We start from the raw sequence: 24,474 nt of genomic DNA on the forward strand, positions 1-24,474 counted from the left end.
AGCTGGCCATCAGCAAAAGAGCAGGCTGCTGACAGCTTCAACCAGCTATACTCCTGGACCGCGAGTCTAAGGTCCTTAGGAGAATCTTTTCAGTTACTCGTTGGCTCAACGGCAAACTCAGATGGTTGTCTTGATTCCCAAATAAATGGAAACGAGGTGTAATGGCTGGAGCACTATTCTGAATTCCACTTTATTTGCAATAGATAAAAATATGTGAGGCAGGATAATCTGCAAGGGAGATTTATGCAGAGGTGCCTCTGGAGTTCGGTTAAGTTAGGAGGTATTAATACGAGGCCTCATTTCTCTGGTATGACTATGAGTCCATTCGCTTTATTACTTGTTTGGGGAATAGTTTTGCTGTTTCCACAAATGAATTATGGTAACATTTGCTGAAATGATTAGCTCCTAATATGGCTATGGAAGGCTGTCGTTTGCTCCACATCAGTCTTATTTAACTGGTTGAAATGTAGGTACACGTTTCAGACATAGGCAATAGCTTCTCATTTACATGAGCAATCTTCCGTGGCATTGTAGAGTTGGATGGTCCTGTGAAATTGATCATTAGAGTGTTGCCTCGAAAAGCCCAGGAATCTCATCTTTTAGCTGGAGATGAGCTGGCCAGACCCATCGTATCTCAAACATCTGCTTCTTAGAGCAAAATGATCATCATCTCACTTTTCATTGTGCAGCTCCTGGAAAGACAGAAAAGTCTACTATGGAAACCCCAGCTCTGGCAGATGTGGGCCAGATTCAGTCCCACATGCCAGGATGCTGTGCCCAGTCATCACCCAGAACCCTAGGACACTGGCCAGACTTCCACAGAATGACTCCAGGGTGCTCTTTTATCCCTCTTCTGAAGCCCCCAGTTCAACCCAATCCAAGCCCATGAGGCCTTAGACTGCAGAGTTGCATTCTGATATGGACCAAAGATTACCTAGTACTATAGTAGATGCTCGATGAGTATTTATTGCATGAAAATATGAAGGGGATGATCTGTCTGCATTCTTGAGATGTTCATTTATCAACTGGTAACTAAGTACAGCCTAGCTTCTCTTCACATAAGTAGGTGCAAAGCGCTGCACATAGCAGCAGCTGGATCAGCAGCTGTAATCCCAGCCACTTGCAGCAAATGAAGGCCTTGACAGCTCTGGCCAGCACATCTTAATGCACATAGCCCGAGCCCCACCGACCCAGGCTGCAGGCCACTTATATTGATTTCAACTGCTCCAAAAAAATGACTGCCTATGGTTCTTTTTCATTCACTATCCCTATGTCAGGCAGCACATATGTGAAATTAGGTCACTACAAATTGACCCTTGTATAAAGCCATTATAGCTGATGTAAAGGAGCTCCGCAGCAGACAGAAGAGGGAGATGGAGAAGTGCCTATGAGTCTTCTGATGTTACTTGGTTTAATCCTTGAATCAGAGGTAATGAGCCCAGAGGCACACAGCTGATAGTCAACAGAGCTGAGATGCACACAGGACCAACCAGAGCCTCCTTGGGGTCTGCAGACCTCCACAGGAGGACATCACCCTGCAGGTGAAGATAGAATCTTGCCGGGCGTGATGGCGCACGCTTGTAATCCCCGTGCTTGGGAGGCGGAAACAGGAGGATTGCGCTGGTTCGGAGCCAGCCTTGCTGGCTTAAGAGACCCTGTTTCCACATAAAAAGGTAAAAAAATAGGTCTGGGAGTGTAGCCCGTGGGAGTGTATCCCGGAGGTAGAAGGGCTTCCAGAAACCCCAGTACCACCAAAAAAAAAAAAAGATAGAATCTAACTTCTTTGTTTCTACACTGCCTGTCGTCCCATGGTGTCCTGTTAGGAACATACCCTTGGTGGTGCTAGAACAGGGGTGACGATGGGAGAGCCCTAGTTCAAGTACTCACTAAGGAGCACAGCCTGGCTTCTTAAAGATCCGCAGAGACCTCCATTCCCAACAGTAGCCCAAGCCCTGACCTCCAGAGACAGCCTCACTAAGGTGGTTCCCTACGCTGGCTGCAGCTTAAAAAACAAAGCTTTTATCTATAAATTTTTTTTCTTTTGACACAGTACTTTCACGATTTTTTTTTTTTTTTTTTTTGCAGGTTTGGGGATGAAACCCAGGGGCACTTGACCTCCAAACTACACCCCCTGCCCTGCTTTTTATTCTTTATTTTGAAACAAGGTCTCACTAAGTTATAGAGGGCCTCACTGAGTAGCTGAGGCTGTCCGCAAACCGCGATCCTCCGGTCTCAGCCTCCCAAATGCTGGGATTACAAGCGTGTGCCACCACGCCTGGCTTCTTTTTCTTTCTTTCAGTGTTTTTAAACTGAAAAAGTTATACTCATTTTCATGATTTTTTTAAGTATATAGGCTCAACTTTTCTTTTGCTATAAGGAAAATAAGTAGAGCCACTGGCCAATTAGAATGAGGTCTGTGAGCTAATTACTGCTCATAACAGGGTAAACTTCCTGGTTTGGGTAACTGTACTATGATTCTAAGAAGGTTCTTATTGTACCAATCAAAATATATTTTTAATTAGAAAAAAGAAAAACACAAGTGTTTAGAAGTAAGGAGGTTCCTGTCTATGACTTACTCTTAAAGTTTCAAGAAAAATAAAGGGGTGTATGTGTGTGTGTGTGTGTGTGTGTGTGTGTGTACACATTCACACACTCACTCCTTCATTCCTCTCTCTGAGGTTTCAGGACTCTGAGATACCAAAACCTGCAGATGCCAAGTCCTTTATATAAAATGATATATTTACTTGTGACTAACCTACACACATCCTCCTTACATGTTAAATCATGTAATATAAATCATGATTTATAATACCTAATACAATGTAAAAACTGTAAATAGTTATTATACTGTATTATTTCGGGAATGGGAAGGAAAAAGCCTGTACATGTTTAGCACATAGGCTATTTTTTTCTGAGTATTTTTTATCTGTTCACTGAATCCATCGATATAAAACCCACAAGTGGCTGGGTGTTGTGGTGCATGCTTATAATCCCAGAATCGGGAGGCAGAGACCAGAGGATTGCAGTTCACAGACAGCCTCAGCTATTTAGTGAGGCCCTTCGCAACTCAGTGAAACCCTGTTTCAAAAACAAAAAGACTAAAAACTAGGGCTGGGGGTGTGGCTTGGAGGTATATTGTCCCTGGGTTTCATCCCCAGTACTGCAAAATAAATAAATAAAAATAAAACCCACAGGTATGGAGGGCCAACTGTGTGTGTGTGTGTGTGTGTGTGTGCGCGTGCGTGTGCGTGTATGTGCGTGTGTTTATAGAGAAGCAATCTGGGTTAAAAATTATAGGAATTTTTTAGCTTTTTTGGTAAATCAAAAATTATTTTAAAATGAGAATCACACACACACACATATGGGGATAGTGAGGACTCCTTTTTGCAAAAGCCTGATTCAGCTGCACACCTGGAAAATTTAGTGAGAAAGTAGTCACTAGCTGTTTAACAGAATAGCTTATGTTAAATACACCGAGTTTCTTAAATCTGAAGTTGTCTACTGATGGACCAGCAGTGAGGGCATTCTGAGGGCCCTCCCTCTGCCTGTAACTGACCCTAACTCCCCCCCCACACACACACACACACACGCACACATAGTCTCTAGTACATACAGAGAGATGGCAGTGCTGGGCAGTTCTGGGTCCCCAGCAAGCTAGAGTGGAACGATGTTGCTGACCTCTTTGAGTCCAAGCCACCCTGCCATAGATAAGAACACTGAGAACCTGGGAGCTAAACCTCCTGAGCCCGCAGCACTGGCAAGGAGGGCAGGAACCCACCGCAGACAGCTCCTTCCCTCCGCCCTTCCTCTCAGGCCAAAGCCCAGGAGCAGCAGGGCCAGGACCTTGACTGGTGGTTCATCTGAAGGGCCTTTCCACCATACCCACCTCCCTGGTGTGTAGTTTACTCCTAAGACTTACACAAAAGACGAATTAGGAGCTTACTCGTGACTCTTCAGTAGGACCCACGAGGAAGGTTCTTTAAATAGTAAATTCCACCTAGAGTTCCCCAAAGGTAATCTTATTTAAAAAACAATTCCATTGACATGCAGCTCCTCAAAGTGAGTCTTCCTTTAGGCTCTCCTCTCACGCAGTTATCACAGGGGTTTGACTACAATTCCCCCACCAGCTGGGCAGGTGGAACCCGTTACAGTTAGGCAGGTGTGCTACAGAGCCCAGCGGAGGGAGAGGTGAGCGCAGGAATGCCTGCACTCGGGATCCAGTGGACAGCCTGGGGGTGGGGTGCGGCAGATCAGCTCTGAAGCCAACAGCAGGCGCTGCAGGTGCAAAAGTTAGGAGATAGAAAGCCCAGAAGGGACTAGCTGGCGGGACCACCAAAGGAGGGCTGGGAAGGTAAAAGACAGGGAAGCTTCCTGTGACCATGCACTTGGCCTGGGTCAAGCCCCGACTCCATTTTAAGTTTGTTCTCATGCTTAAGTTTATAACAGAAGAATTAGACTCTCTCAGTAGACAGATATTTACATTTATACACATAAACATCACATAAACACACAGATTTTATTTTATTTTATTTTATTTTTTGCAGTACCGGAGATGGAACCCAGGGACATTCTACCTCTGAGCGACACCCTCAGCCCTATTTTTTTATTCTTTATTTTGAAACAGGGTCTCATTGAGTTTCAAAGGGCTCAGTAGCTGAGGCTGGCTGCAAACCATGATCCTCTGGTCTCTGTCTCCCAAATGCTGGGTTTACAAGCATGTGCCAGCACACCTAGCTACACACAGAATTTTTTTGTTTTTAAAAAAATCCTTTAAGCTGGGCATGGTGGCGCATGCTTGTAATCCCAGCATTTGGGAGGCTGAGACCGGAGGATCATGGTTCAAGGACAGCCTCAGCTACTCAGCTACATAGTGAGGCCCTTTGCAAATCAGTGAGAGCTGGTTTCAAAATAAAAGAATAAAAAATAGGGCTGGGTGTATAGCTAGGAGGTAGAATCCCCCTGGGCTCCATCCCCAGTACCACACACACACAAACAAAAGATCCTTTATAGCCAAACATGGTAGTGCAAGTTTTTAATCTCAGTATGTGGGGAAACTGAGATAGGAGGATTGCAGGTTCAAGGCCACCCACAGCAAGGTAGGAAACCTCTCAGCAACCTAGTGAGACCCTGTTTCAAAACAGAAAACTAAAAAGGTCTGGAGGTATAGCTCAGAGGTAGACTATCCAGGGTTCAATCGCTACTAACACTGCACACACACACACACACACACACACACACACACACACACACACACTTTACCCTGAAAAGGAAGCCAGATGATGTTTTCCCATGTAGTTTTTCATTCTTTTATTTCATACCATATAACAAGCAAGCGTTTCTTGTTTGTTATATGGTATGCCCTAGGCCCCGCACACCAAGTTGTTCTTTGGGTACTTCTACTTGTTACCCCCACCCCGTGACAAAGTATTACGGCTTTTATTTTATTTAAAAAAAAAAAAAAGGACTGGAAGCCCAGACAGGGTAAGCAAGTTGCTGAGGCCAACCCAACATGGAGGAACCAACGCTGAGACCTGAGGCCAGTTAGATCTGGCTCCAAACCCTTTACTTCAGAGGCCAGGGGCATTGCCTCCTGGGTCAAAAGGACAGTTGAAAACTCCAGGAGGGTGTGACTGCTGGACTCCCTTTGAGTAGCCACTAGTTGGCTGAGCTTAGTACCCTGAAATAGAGCCCACCACTATCTATAAGAACCAGGCTTGTAAGGCGCCTTGTCTGAAGCCTCCTCCTCTCTCTGGGGGCTGCTCCCTCTGCGTCTCCTGTATCCACATTTGGCTGGACATGATCAAAATTTGTGTAGGTTTCCAAGTGGTTCAGAGGGCTCCTGGGTGCTGGTTTTCTGCCTCTTTTTAACTTGCTGTCATTAACCCAGCAGCCCCTGCAAGCCCCACAGACATGCAGGAAGGCCCATCTCATTATGGTTCAAGATGATAATGTCTTTAAGGTTTCTTTTGTTTTTAATGCATTTCTTTAACTCGTGGTCACACACGTGGCTGAGATTGCTTTTGATCTGGACCAGAGGGCCCAAACTGTTATTTTTCAGAGACTTTCTTCACCAACATAACTCCCTTAATAAACCTTATTTTATTATATTCCTTCCCTAAAAGAACTTAATTTTTTTATAGGATATCAGTCAAAAGCAGCATTTCAAAATAAAAAAAAATAGCATCAGCTGGGTGTGGTGGCGCACGCTTGTAATCCCCATGCTTGGGAGGCTGAGATAGGAGGATCTCACGGGTTTGAAGCCAGCCTCAGCTACCTAGTGAGGCTCTCAGCAACTTAGTGAGACCCTGTTTCCAAATAAAATATAAAATAGGTCTGGGAGTATAGTCCGGAGGTAGAAAGCCTCTGGGTTCCACCCCCAGTACCACCAAAATATAAAAAAAAATAAAATAAAAAGTATAAAATAGGTCTGGGAGGATAGCTTGGAGGTAGAAAAGCCCCTGGGTTCCATCCCCAATACAACCAAAATAAATAATAAATAAATAAATAAATAAATAAATAAATAAATAAAATTAGTGTCTAACTTGTAGTAATCAGAGCTTCTGGTCATTTTCTGATAATAGAGGTTCCCTCATGGACATGCCATTATTTTATCAAAATCCCCCCCCAAATAAACAACATTCTATTCAGGCTTAGAGTCTTAGAGATACTAATAACATTTATTTTTGTCAGAAATTATTCAATGAACTTTTCAGGGATTAATTCCATAATTCCTCATAACATCTCTATAAAATGTATAGTAATAGTGTTCCAATAGTGGTCCAATTAGACACTCAAGAAAACAGGCACAGAGAGCTGATGCACTTAGTAGGAAGCTAAGGGCTGAACCAAAGCAGCCTCCCCACCCAGGGTCTCTGCTCTCAAACGCAGGCCCTTATTCCTCCAGCGCTAACACAGTATTCAGTGCTGGTTACAAATACTAGCCGACATTAAAAATGTCAAATTCCTTGATAAACTATCTCATCCTCATCTAAAGATCTAAATGACTCAAGACTTCAGGTGCTTCTTTTCTTTTTATGCTTTCATTGGTGCAATGAAATTACGTATCATAGGGTGATTCCAAGTAACACGAACATACGTGCACACATCACTTGGTATATGTCTTTCCACATACCCACCTTTCTCCCCTTTCCTGGTGAAATGTTATAGAGGCACAACCTTATTTGAACTGTCGCCGTCTTCAATTCTCCTTTTTCTTTCTTCCACCTTTCTCCCCCCAGTCTCCTTCCACTATTCTGCTCTTCTCTCTCCTTATTTGGCCGACATCTCTCTTGCTTCCGATTTTTGTTCTAGCTTCTACATGGGAGAGAAAAATATGACCCTTGGTTTTATGAGACTGGCTGATCTCACTTCGCATAATAAGCTTTAGTTCATCTCTTTTGCTACCAATGACATCATTTTGTTCTTCTTGATGGTGTAGCAAAATTTCATTGTGGGTATGAACCATATTTTGTCATCTGTTCATCTATTGACTGACACCTAGTTTGGTTCCCTAATTTGGCTATTGTGAATCGTGCTGTTATAAACATGAGCATGCATGGATCACTATAGTATTTTAACTTCAGTTCCTGAAGTTAGAAACATGCCAATGAGCGGTATGGCTGGATCATATGGTGGTTCCGTTTTTAGCCTTGAATTCTTATTTGCCCATATCCTCACCAGCATTTCTTGTTTGTATTGGTAATGATCACCATTCTAACTGGAGTTAGATGGAATCTCAGGGTAGTTTTGATTTGGATTCCCCTGACTTTTAATGAGGTTGGACATTTTTTCATATATTTGTTGGCCATTTATATTTCTTCTTTTAATATATGTCTATTCATTTCAGTAGCCCAGTTTTAATTGAGTTATTTATATTTTTGGCATTTGGTTTTTGAGCTCTTTATATAGTCTAGATGTTAGTCCTCTATCAGAGGAGTAGTGGGAAAATGTTTTCCCCAATCTCTAGGCTCTCTCTTGAACTCTTCATTGTATCCTTTGTTGCAGAGAAGCTTTTTAATTGGATGCCATCTCATTTATTGATTCTCGGTTTTATTTCCTGAGTTTTAGGGGTCTTATTGAGGAATTTTCTATATGTTGGAGAGTTGGATTTTTGCCCTCTTCTAGTAATTGCAAAGTTTCTGATTTAACTTCTACGCCTTTGTTTCATTTTGAGTTGACTTTTGTGCAGGGTGAGAGATGGGTATCTAATTTCATTCTTCTCTATATGGAATTCCAGTTTCCCAGCACCATTTATTACAAAGGTAGTCTTTTGTCCAGAATGTGTTTTTGGCATATTTTGTAAAAAATCAACTGGCTATAAGTATATTTGTCTCTGTATCAGGTGTTTCTTTTCTTGAAGATGTTTTGTGATGGAGCTTCCTTGGGAGGCTGTCCTCTAGTTTCACCATCTGAGAGGCTCTTCTTACAATCTAAACCAGTGTTTCTCCTGCTTTAAGTCTCTTTTAACTTTTTACTCGATTCACTATTGAGCTGAACAAAAAAGAATTATGCTTTCACGTGTTAAAGAGAAAAAGAAGAAAAAATAAGTTCATATGGTCAAGTCTCTCTGAAGTGTTTTGTGGTCTTTGACATGGAAAACTTTAGATATCCAAAAATGTCACCTTTCCATCTTACAGATGGAAACTCTGAGGCCAAGACCAACTGTGACTCTTGGCTTAATGCAGAAGCTAGATCGCAGCAAAACCAGCTCTGCCGAGGTGGACAGCTTCACTCACCTTACACATTAGTCTTTGTCAGTTTTATAATTTATCCTGAATGACCAAACTCCTTTGACAGTGGGCGGTGACCATATAAATATTTTATGGATATTTTCTGGAGCGTCTGGCCATTTCAGACTATAGAGGGGAAACTAACTTGCTTGACATCCTTTGTCCACCAGGCTGAAGAAGCATTTAACCTATAGGCTACCAGCGTAATTAGTGCCCCCAAAGTAAAAGACTCTCAAAACAAAAACAACTTTCGTTCTGTGTTTGGTTTCAGTTGGTTTTGAAGTTTCTCAGAAGGCAAGAGGACCATAGGATATGATTTTTATATTTTCTACCAAATTCAGAATCTATTTGAAGGCATGGCAATTTCTCTTTATACAACTAGGTCTTTTCTGTTTGGGAGATGGGAATATTAAACCTCTGACACAAAAATTGATTCGCTTTTCATGGACAACTACTTATAACTCCCAGCTTTCACTTAGTTGTGTTTTGGTGAAAGAAACTCACCCTCAAAAATAGAGGAGGCACAGATAATTCATGATTATGAATAAACCTTTAAAAATAGATATCTAAGCTGGGCATGGTGGCACATGCTTGTAATTCCACCGTTTGGGAAGCTGAGACAGGAGGATCGGGGTTCATGGACAGCCTCAGCTACTTAGTGAGGCCCTTTGCAACTCAGTGAAACCCTGTTTCAAAATAAGGACAAAAATAGGGGTGGGGATGTTGCCCGGAGATAGAATGCCCCTTGGTTCCATCCTCAGTATAAAAAAAAAAATCCAGATACCTAATATTAAAGATCTGAAGAATGCTTAATGTCAGCAACTGATATATTTTTAATATAGACAGTTTTAAATAATGCTATAGGGATGTGTGGAAGTCCCCAAGAAGGAGGTGTGGTTCTCTATGGTTCTTAAACCCTTTCCTCTGACTTAAGAAAGGACTCAACCCAATCAATATTAGGACAGCTTCATATCAACTCTTCATTTTCTGCTGAGTTGTTTTATTTATTTTGGGCTGACTTTTGTCCAAAGTATTAGAGTATATTGGACTTGTTTGTGTCTTGAAAGAATAATGAAAGGCTGCAAGAACTAAATTTGGTGCCAAATTAATGTCACCCTCCCTTCCCTGCTGACAACTTTTACATCCCAGTCACATTCTGGGGAGTTGGAAGCTTTGCATGTACTTATCAGACTCCAGCTCTTATTATATTTGATCAGCAAAGAGAAAACACAGAATTTTTTAGAAAGCATTGTGCCAAGATTTCAGATACCCTGGGGTCTGAGTTCATAGCTTTGTTATTTAAAAAAAAAATCTCAACATTTTAGCTGTGACACAAAGTGGAACTTACCATGAGATTATTCTTAATATTAAGACCAGGAATTCTGGCATATACGGCATATAATTGAACAGAAATGTAGATCCAACTCATGTATACAGATGTCACTTACTTAATGTCTATTATCTGTCTTCCAGTGCCCTGGTCATTGAAAAACAGCAGCATAGACAGTGGCGAAGCAGAAGTTGGACGGCGAGTAACACAAGAAGTACCACCGGGGGTGTTTTGGAGGTCACAGATTCACATCAGTCAGCCGCAGTTCTTAAAGTTCAACATCTCGCTGGGGAAGGATGCTCTCTTTGGTGTTTATATAAGAAGGGGACTCCCACCATCACATGCACAGGTATGACCAGGCAAAGAATATAGATGCATATACCGCTTCACATTCACTAGGATGCCTGTAATTGAAACACGGACAATAACAAGTGTTGGCAAGGATGCGGAGGAACTAGAAACTTTATACACTGCTGATGCAGGCACTGTGGAAAAGGGTTAGCGGGTTCTTCAAAAATTAAACATAGAAATACCATGTGACCTAGCAGCCCCAAAGAAAATTGAAAATATTATTTTCTTATCAAAGACATACCAGTGTTGATGGCAGCATTATTCGTAATAGGCAAACAGCGAGAACAAACTCAAATTTCCAACTGATGAAGGGCTAAACAAAGTGTGACATAACCATACACTGGAATATTATTCGGACATAGAAAGGATGAAGTATTATGTGCTGCAATGTGCACGAACCTTAAAAACACTTAGTGAAAGAAAGGCAGATACAAATAGCCACATGTTGCTGGATTCCATTTATATAAATTGTCCAGAATAGGCAAATGCATAGAGACAGAAAGTAGATTCGTGGTTGCCTGGGAATTGGGACTGACTACTAATAGAAATGGAATTTCTTGTTTGGGGTGGTGGACGTGCTCTAAAGTTAGACAGCTGGGATGGCAGCATAACATGGTGAATGCACTAAACCCATTAAGTTGGAAAGTAGTGAAATTGTTGATAGAGGAAATATAATTCATTCATTCATTCAAAAGTAACATCCCTACCTGATGAAGCCTGCTTTGCTAGACCTGGAGCTAATTTTGACATCTTTTCTGTTCAGCAATTCTGGCCATCGGGTTAATTTGCCCAAATATTGCTAGGAGGGATCACACTGTATATGGAAGGAGTCATGATACTGTCCATAATTCAGTAGTGGTTTCTGTGTGGCAGCCCTGAGCTAAGTTCTGTGTGACATCGTAGGCATTCTGCAGGTGAGATTATTTCCAGTGCTGAGAATGAGGAGAGTGGATTGTGTTGTGGGTCTCATTGTCTTTCCTCCCATCTCTCTTTTCATTTGTCCTGGCAGAGAGGTTACTAGACATGCCATTTGGGGTGAGTTAATATCCACATAGCTTGGTTTTATTTCCCAGTGAGAATTGTATATGCCGAGAAAAATCAAGTGAGTTTTCCTATCTTGTCTGCCCGCACATCCAGCAAAAACATAGAAAAACAAAAGCTACCAATGGAGGGGAAACACCCATAGATCCTGCCACTGTTAATTTTAAAATGTGCAAGAAATCCGGGCGTGGTGGTGCACGCTTGCGATCCCCGCGCTTGGGAGGCGGAGACAGGAGGATTGCGCAGGTTCGAAGCCAGCCGCCACGCTGGCTTAAGAGACCCTGTTTCCAAATTTTAAAAAAGTATAAAATAGTTCTGGAAGTGTAGCCCAGAGGTAGAAGGGTTTCCAGGAACCCCAGTACCACCAAAAAAAAAAAAAAAAAAAAAGTGCAAAAAAGATATTCATCTAGAAAATTCAGTAAAAAGTATTTAAAGCTTTGAAACACTGGCAAATGCAATGTGATGCATTCAAGCCTCCATTCCCTTGGCTTTAGCTCATGGCAGACATTGCTAATCAATGACAGCACTTTTCCTCACTGAACCCCGTGCACAAATACCCCCAGCATAACTCTCAGTGCAGCCACTACCAATCGACCAGTGTTGGCTCTAGAGATGAAACTTATTTGCAATCCCATCTTTACAGCCTGAAATGATCAATATGAGGACTCAAAGGACTATTTCATTTTTGAGCAGGGAGGGCTGTGTGGGTTTTTATTACTATACACAGCTCATGCTATAGGGACCAATATGTAAAGTGGTAATCAATGAGTCATCCGTCCATCCATCCAGGAAAATATTTATTGGGCTAGGCACTGATTACCCAGAGATGAGTTAACATAGCCCCTGACCAAGCAGAACTCTTGATACAGAAATCGCATCTGCTCTCCAAAGAGATTCTCATCCAGGGAAAGGGAGGAAGTCAGCTGGAAGGTGTCCCTAAAGCCATTTCCTAGCTCTGGACAGGCAATAGGGTGCTACTCTGGGAAGTTAGGCAGAAAATCACATGGTTTCCTTGACCTTCAGGCTCCACAGATCCCACTGTGGTATAAGGAAATATTTGCAGTGGTGAAACCTGCTTGTTGGCATTGCTCAGGTTAGGAGGAGAATACCTCTGGGCATGGATGAGCATGACTTTCCTCCCGGCCAGTTGGCTGTGCAGAATGGTACTGGGGAAAACATTTCTTCTCCGCATTGTTTCATGTGCTATTTTCCCCCTCCTTTGCATGCTCAGGGCAACCAGAGTCGTGCAAAAAACAAGGAGCACAGCAAGTCAAGTAGGCAGCCCTCTGCAGCCGAGCGATAGCAGCCAGCGGGCAGAAGTACACCCGGCCCAGTTTCCCCGCTGTCCTGACCTTCAGGGGTCCAGTGCTCAGTGACAGTGTCTTTCCTTCTTTTGTGGCTACACCACACTGTCCATCTCCTGCCAAGCCAGTGATTGTACTAGTGGTCGTCCTCTCAAAATAGCTCCCCGCCAGGGACAGCCCCATCACTCGTTCCAAAGGATGGGAATGAATAGGCAGGGACTGATGTATGTTGGGGTTTCAGTCCAGCTGCCAATTTAAGAACTCAGGGTATGCTGGAAGGGGCGGGGGGCACGTAAGCGAGACTCAACGCAGATGCTCAGAAATGCACAAGACAGGTACAATATAGGGCACTGCTTGAGAAAAGAAGGGAAAGGCGAAACGCCTCCCTACACATGCTCACGTTCACTTCCCGTCATTTCTTGCATTCATGTCCATTTGATGAGCTACATTTCCTGGAGGAGACAGCACTCGGCTCTTCACAAGGATAGGTGACTAACTCACGTCTCAAACTATTATAGAATTTCTCATTTCTATTGGCATATCCTATCAAGGAGCATACGTTCTATGGGGATTGGCAGTCTAGCCAAGGTGACTCTTATGAGCTGGAGATGGAGGGAGAGATGGGGCGGGGGAAGGGTATGAAATTCTATTGGCTGTGTTGTGCGAAATGGTTATGTTTAAATTTTACAGAGTATCACGCTCTGACCAAGAGCCTACAAGGTTTAGTATCCTTGTCCAAGGATATTAAATACAGAGGAGAATCCTTTTTTGCCTGCTTAAATTTCCCAAGAATCAGAGTCGGTCCCAGCTGACTTTGTAAAATGGGCCTTTTATAAAAGATACAGAGGTGCAGGAAAGGAAGTCTACATGGTGCAGGAAAGAAAGTCCTGGGATTAGAAGGAGAGCTTCTGCCACAAAAAAAAAAAAAAAAAAAAAAAAAAAAACAGGTGGCCTGGATGTGTCCCTTAACTTCCCATATTTCCAGTTTTTTTCTCCACCTGTGTGACCTGCTCACGATATTGTTGTGATTATATAACAACATCAAAAGTAGGGTGGGAAACACTTTTTAAAAAACAGAAGCACCATAGAAAGAAATCACATCGAAGCAATTCATTGTACTTAAAAATTGGGTGCTGGGGGTGTAGCTTAGTGGTAGAGTGCTCACCTGGCATGCTCAGGCCCTGGGTTCCACCCCCAGCTTTCTCCCCCGCAAAAATATATGTAGCTCCACCAAACACTGTAGATAGATAGACAAACATGCAAATACATATAAAGTTCCGTTTTGTTTATAGTAAGGAACTATGCTTTCATTGCAGAACAATTGTATAAAAAGAGAAACAAAAGCACAAATATCTATAACTTGAAGTAATCCCCCTAGCTTAAGTGTTAATATATTGTTTAGCTATTAAGAACACATATCCATCATCATTTAAGTTAGCAATCTGGGAATCTTAGTGGCTTAAAAATAGCAGAGGCTAGTTCTTGTTTAACTATATCAGTGGTTCTCAACCGGGGTGATATTGACCTACCCCCACTCCCATCCCAGGGACATTTGGCCATGTTTGGAAATATTTTGGGGTTGTCACAACTGGAAGGAGAATGTTACCAGATTCCTCAGATAGAGTCAGAAATACTGCTAAGCCACCTACAGTGCGCAGGGTGGCCCCAACACAGAATTCCACAGCCTCAGACACCCACTGACAAAAGAAGATGCTTTGAGGTTGCTCCTGTCCATCCTCAGTTCGCAAAGACTTGGCTCAATGTCAGCCTCATTCAAGGACAGACCTGGGGAGCCTCCACGACTAGGATTATAACCAGCAAAACGTAGCAAAAAGGCGGAGATGAGGAGCCGCACACTGCGTCCTGGCAAATTATGTCTGGAAGTGGCGCATAAACTTAGAGCTCATCCTCCCTCAACAGGACAGGAAGTACCATCTGAAGGGCCAGGCAGGAAGTTCCTGGAAGGAAGAGCGCCAGAAATAACAATGAAAATCCCAGACGACTTACACATAAACCACTGCAATATCTGTCCTAGTGGTTAATCTTGGTGTGCAGCCTTAGCCCTTGCCCTGAGAATAAACCCTGATGGGTTTTAGTTATAACCTTCAAGTTTGAACCATTTACTCTCCTCTCCCCCATGTAAGTACCCATTTCAGTTACTTGAACCTTTGCATAAACTAGGTATTGCCATTTTTGAAGCTTTGTCGGTTTGAAAGGTAAATATCATATTGTGTTTAAAATGCAGCATTTTTTACACTCTCCATTGCATTTTCAAGACACAGTCAATTTTTTTTTTTTTAATTTGGTGGTGGTGCTGGGGTTCCTGGAAGCCCTTCTACCTCCGGGCTACACTCCCAGACCTATTTTATTTTTTGGAAACAGGGTCTCCTAAGCCAGCGCGGCTGGCTTCAAACCTGCGCGATCCTCCTGTCTCCGCCTCCCAAGCACGGGCATTACAAGGGTGTGCCACCACGCCCGGCTTTCAAATTTTTTTTTTAAAGTCAACCTTAAGCCATTTTTAGCCTACCAACTTGAATTCATATAGGGACAATGTGTGAACAGTGGAAGCCTAGCACATCTTGCCAAATATTTGAAATTCTACAAACTATGTCAGATTTGCTGAACCCTGATTCTAGAAAAGAAACAGATCAGACTAAGGGAAAAAAAAATAATCTGACCTGGCCCCAGTGCTAGGCATCAAAGGAAATCTCAGAGGCAGTTGCCACAAGTCAGAATTGGGTGGTTAAGGTGGTGAGCGAGTTTGCTTGACAGTTCCTCGCTGATTGCTGCTGATATGTCAAGCCAAGTAAAACCCTCTGCAAGAACAAGTCAATAATCGGCAAATTAGGTACATGATTAACCTGAGTGAGACAACAAGATGTAGTTACCGCTTGGGAGCCCTGCCGGGACTTCACCTTCTCCACAGTCCTATTTAGCAAATATTAAAAATGCCTATTTCATCACTGAGACCGATAGAACCACCAGTCCAGTGACTTCCAACAACAACTCGGAGGCTTAGAGTGGGCTCACAGCTTTGACATCTTGAATAAATGGAGGTACTAGGGATTAGATGGCAAGAAGATGGAAGCAGATGCCCTCGACCCCTGATTTATTCAGAGATATTTTGTGAAACAGGAAGCAAAACTACTCACAGGTTAAGCCTATTATTAACCAATGGAAGAGGGCTGCTTAAGAGACCACGGGTTGCCCCCATGATCATACCAAATAAATGCAGATGTGGCAGACAGGCATGTGCGCACGCCGATCAAGTGAGCTTAGCACCTGATCCTAGCCATTTTCATCAGCAGAATTCCACTAATGTCATTTTGTAAAAGCAGATTTACAGCCCGATGTGGTGGCGCACACTTGTAATCCCAGTACTTAGGAGGCTGAGACGGGAGGATTGCAGATTCAAAGTCAGCCTCAGTTACATAGTGAGAGCCTCTGCAACATAGCAAGATCCTGTTTAAAGATAAAGAATAAAAAAAATAGGGCTGGGGTGTAACTTAGAGGTACAGTGCCCCTGGGTTCAATCCCCAGTACCTAAAAAAAAAAAAAGCAAATTTGTAGATGGTGAGGTGCAGCGTTAGTTTCTGCCAGCTCAAGTTGATTTCTTTGTTTCACAATCTTACTTGAAAAAAGGACAGTATTGCCTTGTGCCTTGCTTTCTTGCCTGGATGAGTAAATCTACATGTGGCTTCAATTATAAGGGGAACCAGCTGGGTTCCTGGGACACTGAGTGCCCCACTGCCCTCAGCGCCTGGCTCCGTCACCCCCCACACACACCCAGTACCACTGAGGGTGGCTTCTCTAGGCCTCCCTCTTTTTGGGTATCTGCAGGTAGAGGCAGTGCCAGGCTTTGGTGGTCAGCTTCCATCATCTATAAAATAGCAATGTGTAGATGCCTCTCAAGATGATATTTAATTTCATTTTGAAGGAAGACACACTTTTATAGGCATGTCTTTTAGAACCTTTTTTTTTTTCCCCAAAGACCTTGTAGTGTAGAGAAAGGTTTTGTGAACCCAATCAGATTCTTCTCTATTGAGCCGAAAGCGCTTTAGGAAAGGACTTTCTCAGAAGACCCCATGTGAATTTTTGGCAGCATCCTAATAGCCATCCACATCTCTCTTGTGGGCAGCTCAGAGGAATCTCAAGGGACCCCTGCAGAGCTGGGGTAATACGTGGGGAGGATGCTGAATGCTTTTTAGAGAAGGTCAGTGCTTCAGTTCATGGCACTGAAAGAAAGACAGAAACAGGAAATTAATAAAAAAAAAAAGACAGGCATGGTGACACACTCCTGTAATCCCAGCTACTTAGGAGGCAGAGGCAGGAGGATTGCAAGTTGGAGACCAGCTTGGGCAACTTAGTGAGACCCTATCTCAAAAAGGAAATAAAGGGGCAGGATGAAAAGGAGGAAGAAACAAAGGAAGTAAAGACAAAGTAAGGAAAGAAGGAAGGAAGAAAAGGAGGAAGGAAGGAAGGAAGGAAGGAAGGAAGGAAGGAAGGAAGGAAGGAAGGGCAACACCATATCACTTAATAAGAGTGTTGGACATGCTGTAAATCAGGTATTTGCAAATTTTTTTAAGTCAAGGACCTTTAACTTCAAATGAAATTTTATGTAGAATGCCAGATATAAAATAGATAAAACTGACAATTTTATTAACATGAATATAGTTTATCATTCAAATTCATTATTATTATTATTATTATTATTATTATTATTATTATTATTACTGTGTATGTATGTCTATGTATGGTGTGTGTGCTGTCCCTTGGTATCTATGGGAGTTTTGTTCCAGGATATAAAAACCCAGGACACTCAAATTCTTTATATAAAATGGCATAGTATTTGCATAGAACCTCTCATACTTCTGTAGACTTTAAATCACTTCAAGATGACTTTTAATATCTAATACAGTGTAAGTGCCATGTAAATAATTGTTGTACTGTATTGTTTAGAAAATAGTGGCAAGAAAAACTGTCTATGCTCAGTATAGATGCAGGGTTCTTTCCAGATGTTTCCAGTCTGCAGTTGGCCAGATCCACAGATGCAGAATCCATAGGTACTGAGGGCTACCTGTACATATGAGGTCCAGAGAGAGACTTGATTCATGCTTCTAGGAATAACAGGGGAGAATAGGATTGGGAATCTGGCTTTTAAAGGACTTGGTTTTTATCTATAATAAAAGGTAGAAAGTTAGCCAGGCGTAGCATCCCAGTACTTGGGAGGCTGAGACAGGAAGATGGCAGGTTTGAGGACAGCCTCAGCAACTTAGCAAGACTGTTTCAAAATAAAAAATAGGTCTGGGAGTGTAGCTTGAAGGTAAAATGCACCTGGGTTCCATCCCCAGTAGTGCAAATAATAATAATAAAAAAGGCTTTCAAAGCTTGGGTACAACTCTTCTACTTATGTGTCCAAGGCAAGGGGCAAAAGCCGTCATTAGATATTTTAAGTGATTTAACCTTGAAACAAGTAATTTCTCTCCCTTCTTTTCCGAGCTTGTGGATCAATTTAATTGAGAAGTGTCCACAGCCTGCAAAGGAAACAATTAAAGAAAATATTGCTGCTCTTCCCAGCTGCTTAAATGTGTTCATTAGGATTTTTCTATAAACTGTGCAAAGAAAACACAGTATATAAATCAGTGAAATCTGGAGAGTGGTTGGGACGAGATCAGTCCCTATACAGATCCCCCCCAGGCTAGGCACTCAAAACAGCTCAAACATGTCATGCCACTGAATTGCTTTCCTTCGAGACAGGGGTGCCAGAGAAATTAAGGGGAGTATAAAGAATATAGTAATAAATACTCATATTTAAAAAACTCAGATGAACATATGTTAAGATTTTGTTGTTCTTATTTTCAGTGTTGGGGTGTATGTGTATGTGTGTCACTGAGTTGCAAAGGGCCTCACTAAGTAGCTAAGGCTGTCCGTGAAACGTGATCCTCCTGTTTCAGCCTCCCAAATGCTGGGATTACAAGCGTGTGCCGCCACATCTGGTTTGAAACTATCTTTTTAAAAAATTGCCTCCACGGCCGGGCGTGGTGGCGCACGCTTATAATCCCCGCGCTTGGGAGGCTGAGACAGGAGGATCGCACGGGTTCGAAGCCAGCCTCAGCTACTTAGTGAGGCTTTCAGCAACTTAGTGAGACCCTGTTTCCAAATAAAATATTTTAAAAAGGGTCTGGGAGTATAGCCCGGAGGTAGAAAGCCTCTGGGATCCACCCTCAGTACCACCAAAAAAAAAAAAAATAAATAAATAAATAAATAAATAAATAAATAAAAGTTGTCTCCTTTGTGGGACCTGTTATATGTTCACCCAGAGTTCCAGCCCTGGTTTCCATCCTGATGTGAACAGGTCCCACCCCCTACTCTGCTCTGCTTTGCCTGCCCCTGGTCCGCAGTGTAGCTGCTTGCCTGATTTGAACCGAGCAGACACACATCAGCCCGGATTCACAAAAGATCCCAGTGCAGAGCGGGAGCTTCCTAATAAATGACAGTTACAGATGTTCAAAACTCTGTTGGGAGATATTAGGAAGGGCTTTGCTCCTAGACCTTCACAAAAATTAAGAGCTTTAAAGATGTCCGTTGAAGCTCTTCCCAGTAAGGATGCATTATAGGGAAACAAACATTGTTACAAGGAAATAATATTCATCCATCATTTATCTGGTCCCTCATGAAAACGATCTCCACTCAGAGACGCCTCCTCATTTAACACTAGCATCTGTGCCCACACATACTAATCATAGTATCCAGCATGCCAGAACTGTTTGTCCTCACAACAGCACTATGACTTAGGTCCTATCAGTAGCCATCCCATTTTAGAGATGTAACGAGTAAGATGGAGTCTAGGGCCACAAAGCTGCTCTGTAGTACACACAGCGGTTGGACAGCCTCCTGACCCTGCGCCTGGTCATTTCCAAGAGCATCAGCATTAATATAAATCCCAACATTTACGGAGTAAAATTACAACTCCTTCCCCAAACCGGAGTTTCATCAAGTCAATGGAAGCGGTGCTGGAGAACTTCCGGAATGTGTCGGAGGGAAGCCGTGGTTAATACAGACGTGGCTGAGGGTGCACAGGTGAACGCCAAGGCAGAGGAAATCAACAAAGACAGCGACAAGCTCGGCACTTCAAAGAGGGCGAATATGAAAACGTTTTCAAAAGAGATCCTGGGAATCTAATGAAGACATCCGCTGTGCTTACAGAAACGCCTTTCTGGTTGTGTTGGGCTGGTCAGACTAAAGCGAGGCTAAGATGCACATAATACTCATCTTTGACACTTCCGAGAACAGAGTGTGTTTGGCGATCGATGAAGCTGAGATAGAATGAAATGTTTGGTATCACATTTTTGTGCATGTATGAAAACTCAATATTCATTTTTAACAATGAGAGCATAGTTGCAAATATAACCTGAATCTTCCTAAGTATGAGATAAAATAAACATTTTATGACTAGAGTTTCCTTTTGCAAGATAAAGTCCTAATCAAACAGCTTCCCGTTTGTTAAGTGCAGTTTAAGTGGCCTCTTAGGCATTCGAAATATCCTCAGATAACTAAATCCTACTATATAAATCAAATCAGTGTGGGGTTTAATTGTAATTTTTAAGATATAGAAGTACATTGTTTTAAAGCCGGGCGTGGTGGCGCACGCTTGTAATCCCCGCGCTTGGGAGGCGGAGACAGGAGGATCGCGCAGGTTCGAAGCCAGCCGTGCTGGCGTAAGAGACCCTGTTTCAAAAATATAAAATAGGACTGGGAGTGTAGCCCGGAGGAAGAAGGGCTTCCAGGAACCCCAGTACCACCAAAAATAAAAAAATAAATAAATTTAAAAAAAAAGTTTAAATGGGCATTCAGGAGAATACTAACGCTGTAGTTAAAGCCATAGGAGAGGGAGGGCAGGAGAAGGGGTACACTTCCAACAACAAGTCCTTGAGGTAAAACCTGCAACATCCCAAGCTGTGTGACCTTGGGCAAGGCACTCAGCTTCTGCGTGCTGACTCAGTCGCCACATCTATAAAATGGGGATGATAGCAATGTGTGCTCACAGCAATATTGCTAGATATAAGTGAGAAAATCTTCACAAAATACTTAAAATGGTGCTCCCGCATAGAGGTGTGAACTAGTATCATATATTCAGAACAATCCCCCCCAAAACCAAAGAAATTTCAACCGCTCATTTAGAAGATGATTTTCATTTGTTTTTCTCACTCTTCAGTCATATGTGGTGCTAATAAGAAAAACAGAAAACATTAACATTTTAGTATACTTTCTAGTTTTCTGCTGCTATATACTAATCTTTTTTTTTTTTTTTTTTTTGCAAATACTGGATCACACGGTGCACAGTGTTTTCAGTTTGGTTCTTGGGTTAATAATAGGAAGGGGAAAATCCTTTCACATAAATGATATTCTTCAGCTGGGCATGGTGGCGCACGCTTGTAATCCCAGCATTCGGGAGGCTGAGACCGGAGGATCGCGGTTCTCAACAGCCTCAGCTACTTGGTGAGGCCCTCCTCAACTTAGTGAGACCTTGTTTCAAACAAAGAATAAAAATAGGGCAGGGGGTGTAGCTCGGAGGTAGAATGCCTCTGGGTTCCATCCTCAGACCCACAAAAACATAAATAAATAAATAATATTCTTCCAGCCAGGCATGGTGTCACACGCTTATAATCCCAGCATTTGGGAGGCTGAGACAGTAGGATCCGGGTTTGCAGCCAGGCTTAGCTACTTAGTGAGGTCCTTGGCAACTCAGTGAGACCCTATTTCAAAATAAAGAATAAAAAATATGGCTGGGGGTGTATCTCAGAGGTAGAATTCCTCTGGGTTCCATCCCCAGTACCGCAAAAAAAAAAAAAAACAACTAAATATTCTTCCATAAACTTGTTTTATTTTTTTCATGTGTCTTCATGGAGTTTTTTTGTACTTTTATTGATGTGATGTAAATATACATCATCGTGAGATTCAAAGTGATACAAACATACACCCACACGTCATGTGATGTACTTCTCTCCACACACCTCCCTCCCTATACTTGTTAGTTTGGTAATGAAACCTTATTGTACAGACATAACCACATTTCTTTTTTTCTTTTTTTAATATGACAATATACTTCTGCATGCATTCTTTATTTTTTAATTTTTTTAATTTTTTTTTTTTTTTTTTTTTTTTTTTTTTTGCGGTACTGGAGTTCCTGGAAGCCCTTCTACCTCCGGGCTACACTTCCAGACCTATTTTATATTTTGAAACAGGGTCTCGTAAGCCAGTGCAGCTGGCTTCGAACCTGCACGATCCTCCTGTCTCCACCTCCCAAGCGCGGGGATTACAAGCGTGCGCCACCACGCCCATCTAATTTTTATTTTTTATAAGTGGAACATATTGAGAGTGGTGTACATTTACATTGTGCTTCGTGCCCTTCCCCCTCCCTTGCCCTCCCTTCCCAATAGAGAGTGTCCAGGTTAATCATGCTGTATTTATGCTATTACACATATTCGGATGTAGCTCCTCCATTGAACAACCTCAGCTTTCTTCCTCTCCTATCCTTCCACTGAAGCTTTGCTGGGATTTCCCCTCCATCATCTGAAGTCCCTCTGGACATAACCACATTTCAGCTGTCTCCTTTCTCAATGCTCCTTGTTCCCCCTCTACCTCCTTCCCCAACCCCCTTCCACTATTCTGCTGTTTTCTCTCCTTATTTGACTAAAGTTCCCTTTGCCTCCTATTTTTGTTCTGGCTTCCACATTTGAAAAAAACCCATACAACCCTTGACATTTGGAGACCTGCTGATCTCACTTAGCATAATATTCTCTAGTTCCATCCATTGTGCTACAAATGATATAATTTTGTCTTCTTTATGGCTGAGTAAAACTCCACTCTGGGTATAGACCACATTTTTGTTAGCCATTCATCTGTTGCTAGGCACCTACATTGGTTCCATAATTTGGCTACTGTGAATTGTGCTGCTATAAACATGAACATGCATGTATCACTATAGTATTCTAACTTGAGTTCCTTTGGAAAGATACCAAGGACTGGTATGGCTGGACCATATGGTGGTTCCATTCTCAGTCTTTTAAGGACCCTCCATACTGATCTCCATACTCTTTAGTGGTTGTACTAATTTATAGATCCACCAACAGTGTATAAGAGTTCTAATTTCTCCACAATTACTATTGCTTGTATTCTTTTTTTTTTAACAGTACTGAGGATGGAACCCAGGGCCATTCTACCTCTGAGCTACACCTCCAGTCCTATTTTTTATTCTTTATTTTGAAACAAGGTCTCACTGAGTTGCAAAGGGCCTCACTAAGTAGCTAAGGCTGTCCATGAACCGTGATCCTCCTGTCTCAGCCTCCCAAATGCTAAAATTTCAAGCATGCACCACCATGCCCAGTTCTATTCCTTGCATTCTTTTTTAAAATTTTCTTATTGGAGCATTGTAATCGTACATCTTAATGAGATTAAAGATGGTAGAGGCATACATGCACACATCACCCAATTAGCCCTTACCCAATCCCCATCCTATCCCCTCCCCATCCCACCTTCCCATGCTTGGCTTAGTGGTTGTATTCTTGCATTCTTGATGATTGTCATTCTAAATGGAGTTAGATGAAATTTCAGGGTAGTTTCTATTTACATTTCCCTGATTGCTAAAGATGTTAAACATTTTTTATACATTTGTTGGCCATTTGTATTTCTTCTTTTGAGAATTATCTATTCAGTTCAATTGCCCATTTCTAATTTTTTTTTTTTTTTTGGTGTTCAGTTTCCTTAGTTCTTAAATGTAGTCTAGATTAGTATTCTATCAGGGGAGTAGCTGGAAAAGATTTTCTCCCAATTTGTAGGTTTTCTCTTCAGACTTTTGATTATATCATTTTGCTGCACAGAAGCTTTTTAATTTGATGCCATCCCATCCATTGATTCTTGGTTTTATTTTCTGAGCTTCAGGGTCTTGTTAAGGAAAGCTCTACCGGTGCCTTTATGTTTTAGTGTTGGTCCTATGTCCTCTTCTAGTGACTGTAAATTCTCTGGACCATTTTTAGGTCTTTGATCCATCTTGAGATGACTCTTATGCGGGGTGAGATAGGGGTCCAGTTTTATTCTTCCACAGATGGTTCACCATCTGTCAAAAAGGCTTTTTTCTCTAACATATGTTTTTGGCACCTTTGTCAAAAAATCGACTGGCTACACTTATGATAATTTTTCTCTATGTCTTCTATTCTGTTCTATTGGTCTCTGTGTTTTTTGCCAGTACCATGTGGTTTTCATTACGATAGCTCTGTTGTATAATTTGAAATTGGGTATCATGATGCCTCCAACATGATACTTATTGCTCAGAGTTGCTTTGATTATTCCAGGTCTTTTGTTATTCCATAGGAATTTTAGGACCTTTCTTTGTGGCTTTTTGAAGAATGGCATTACAATTGAACCTGTAATTGCTTTTAGTAGTATGGCCATTTTGACAACATTCAGTGTAAATGTCTGGAAAATGGTCCAGACCCCCAAAAAATATATTGCCAATCATCCTTTTTCCTTTTTAAAAAAACACTTTTATTGGCACATTATAATCTCACATCATAACGTAGTTCACAGTGATAATGACATACACTCACACAGCACTTAGTTGGCTTTCCCTCTGCTCCCCCCCCTTCCTTATACAGGATATTGATATTAACATTAATATTCTCACACATGTACATAATATCAGAGTAAGCAATTCCTTCAC

General features: G+C 42.1%; 1 protein-coding gene across 7 annotated transcripts in view; it reads left to right on the forward strand.

Moving 5' to 3' along the window:
• TENM2 (teneurin transmembrane protein 2) overlaps positions 1-24,474 on the forward strand; it is a gene marked incomplete at both ends in the record, with an annotated part of 986,019 nt that overhangs the window by 779,045 nt on the left and 182,500 nt on the right. For all 7 annotated transcript variants that reach the window (XM_080698868.1, XM_080698869.1, XM_080698870.1 and 4 more), the window contains one exon: positions 10,203-10,408. In XM_080698868.1, coding sequence (XP_080554994.1) covers positions 10,203-10,408 — 206 coding nt within the window. The remainder of the gene's footprint in view (positions 1-10,202; positions 10,409-24,474) is intronic.

The sequence above is a fragment of the Muscardinus avellanarius genome, assembly GCF_963383645.1.
Source record: "Muscardinus avellanarius genome assembly, chromosome: 7".
In the NCBI taxonomy this organism is placed as follows: Eukaryota; Metazoa; Chordata; class Mammalia; order Rodentia; family Gliridae; genus Muscardinus; species Muscardinus avellanarius.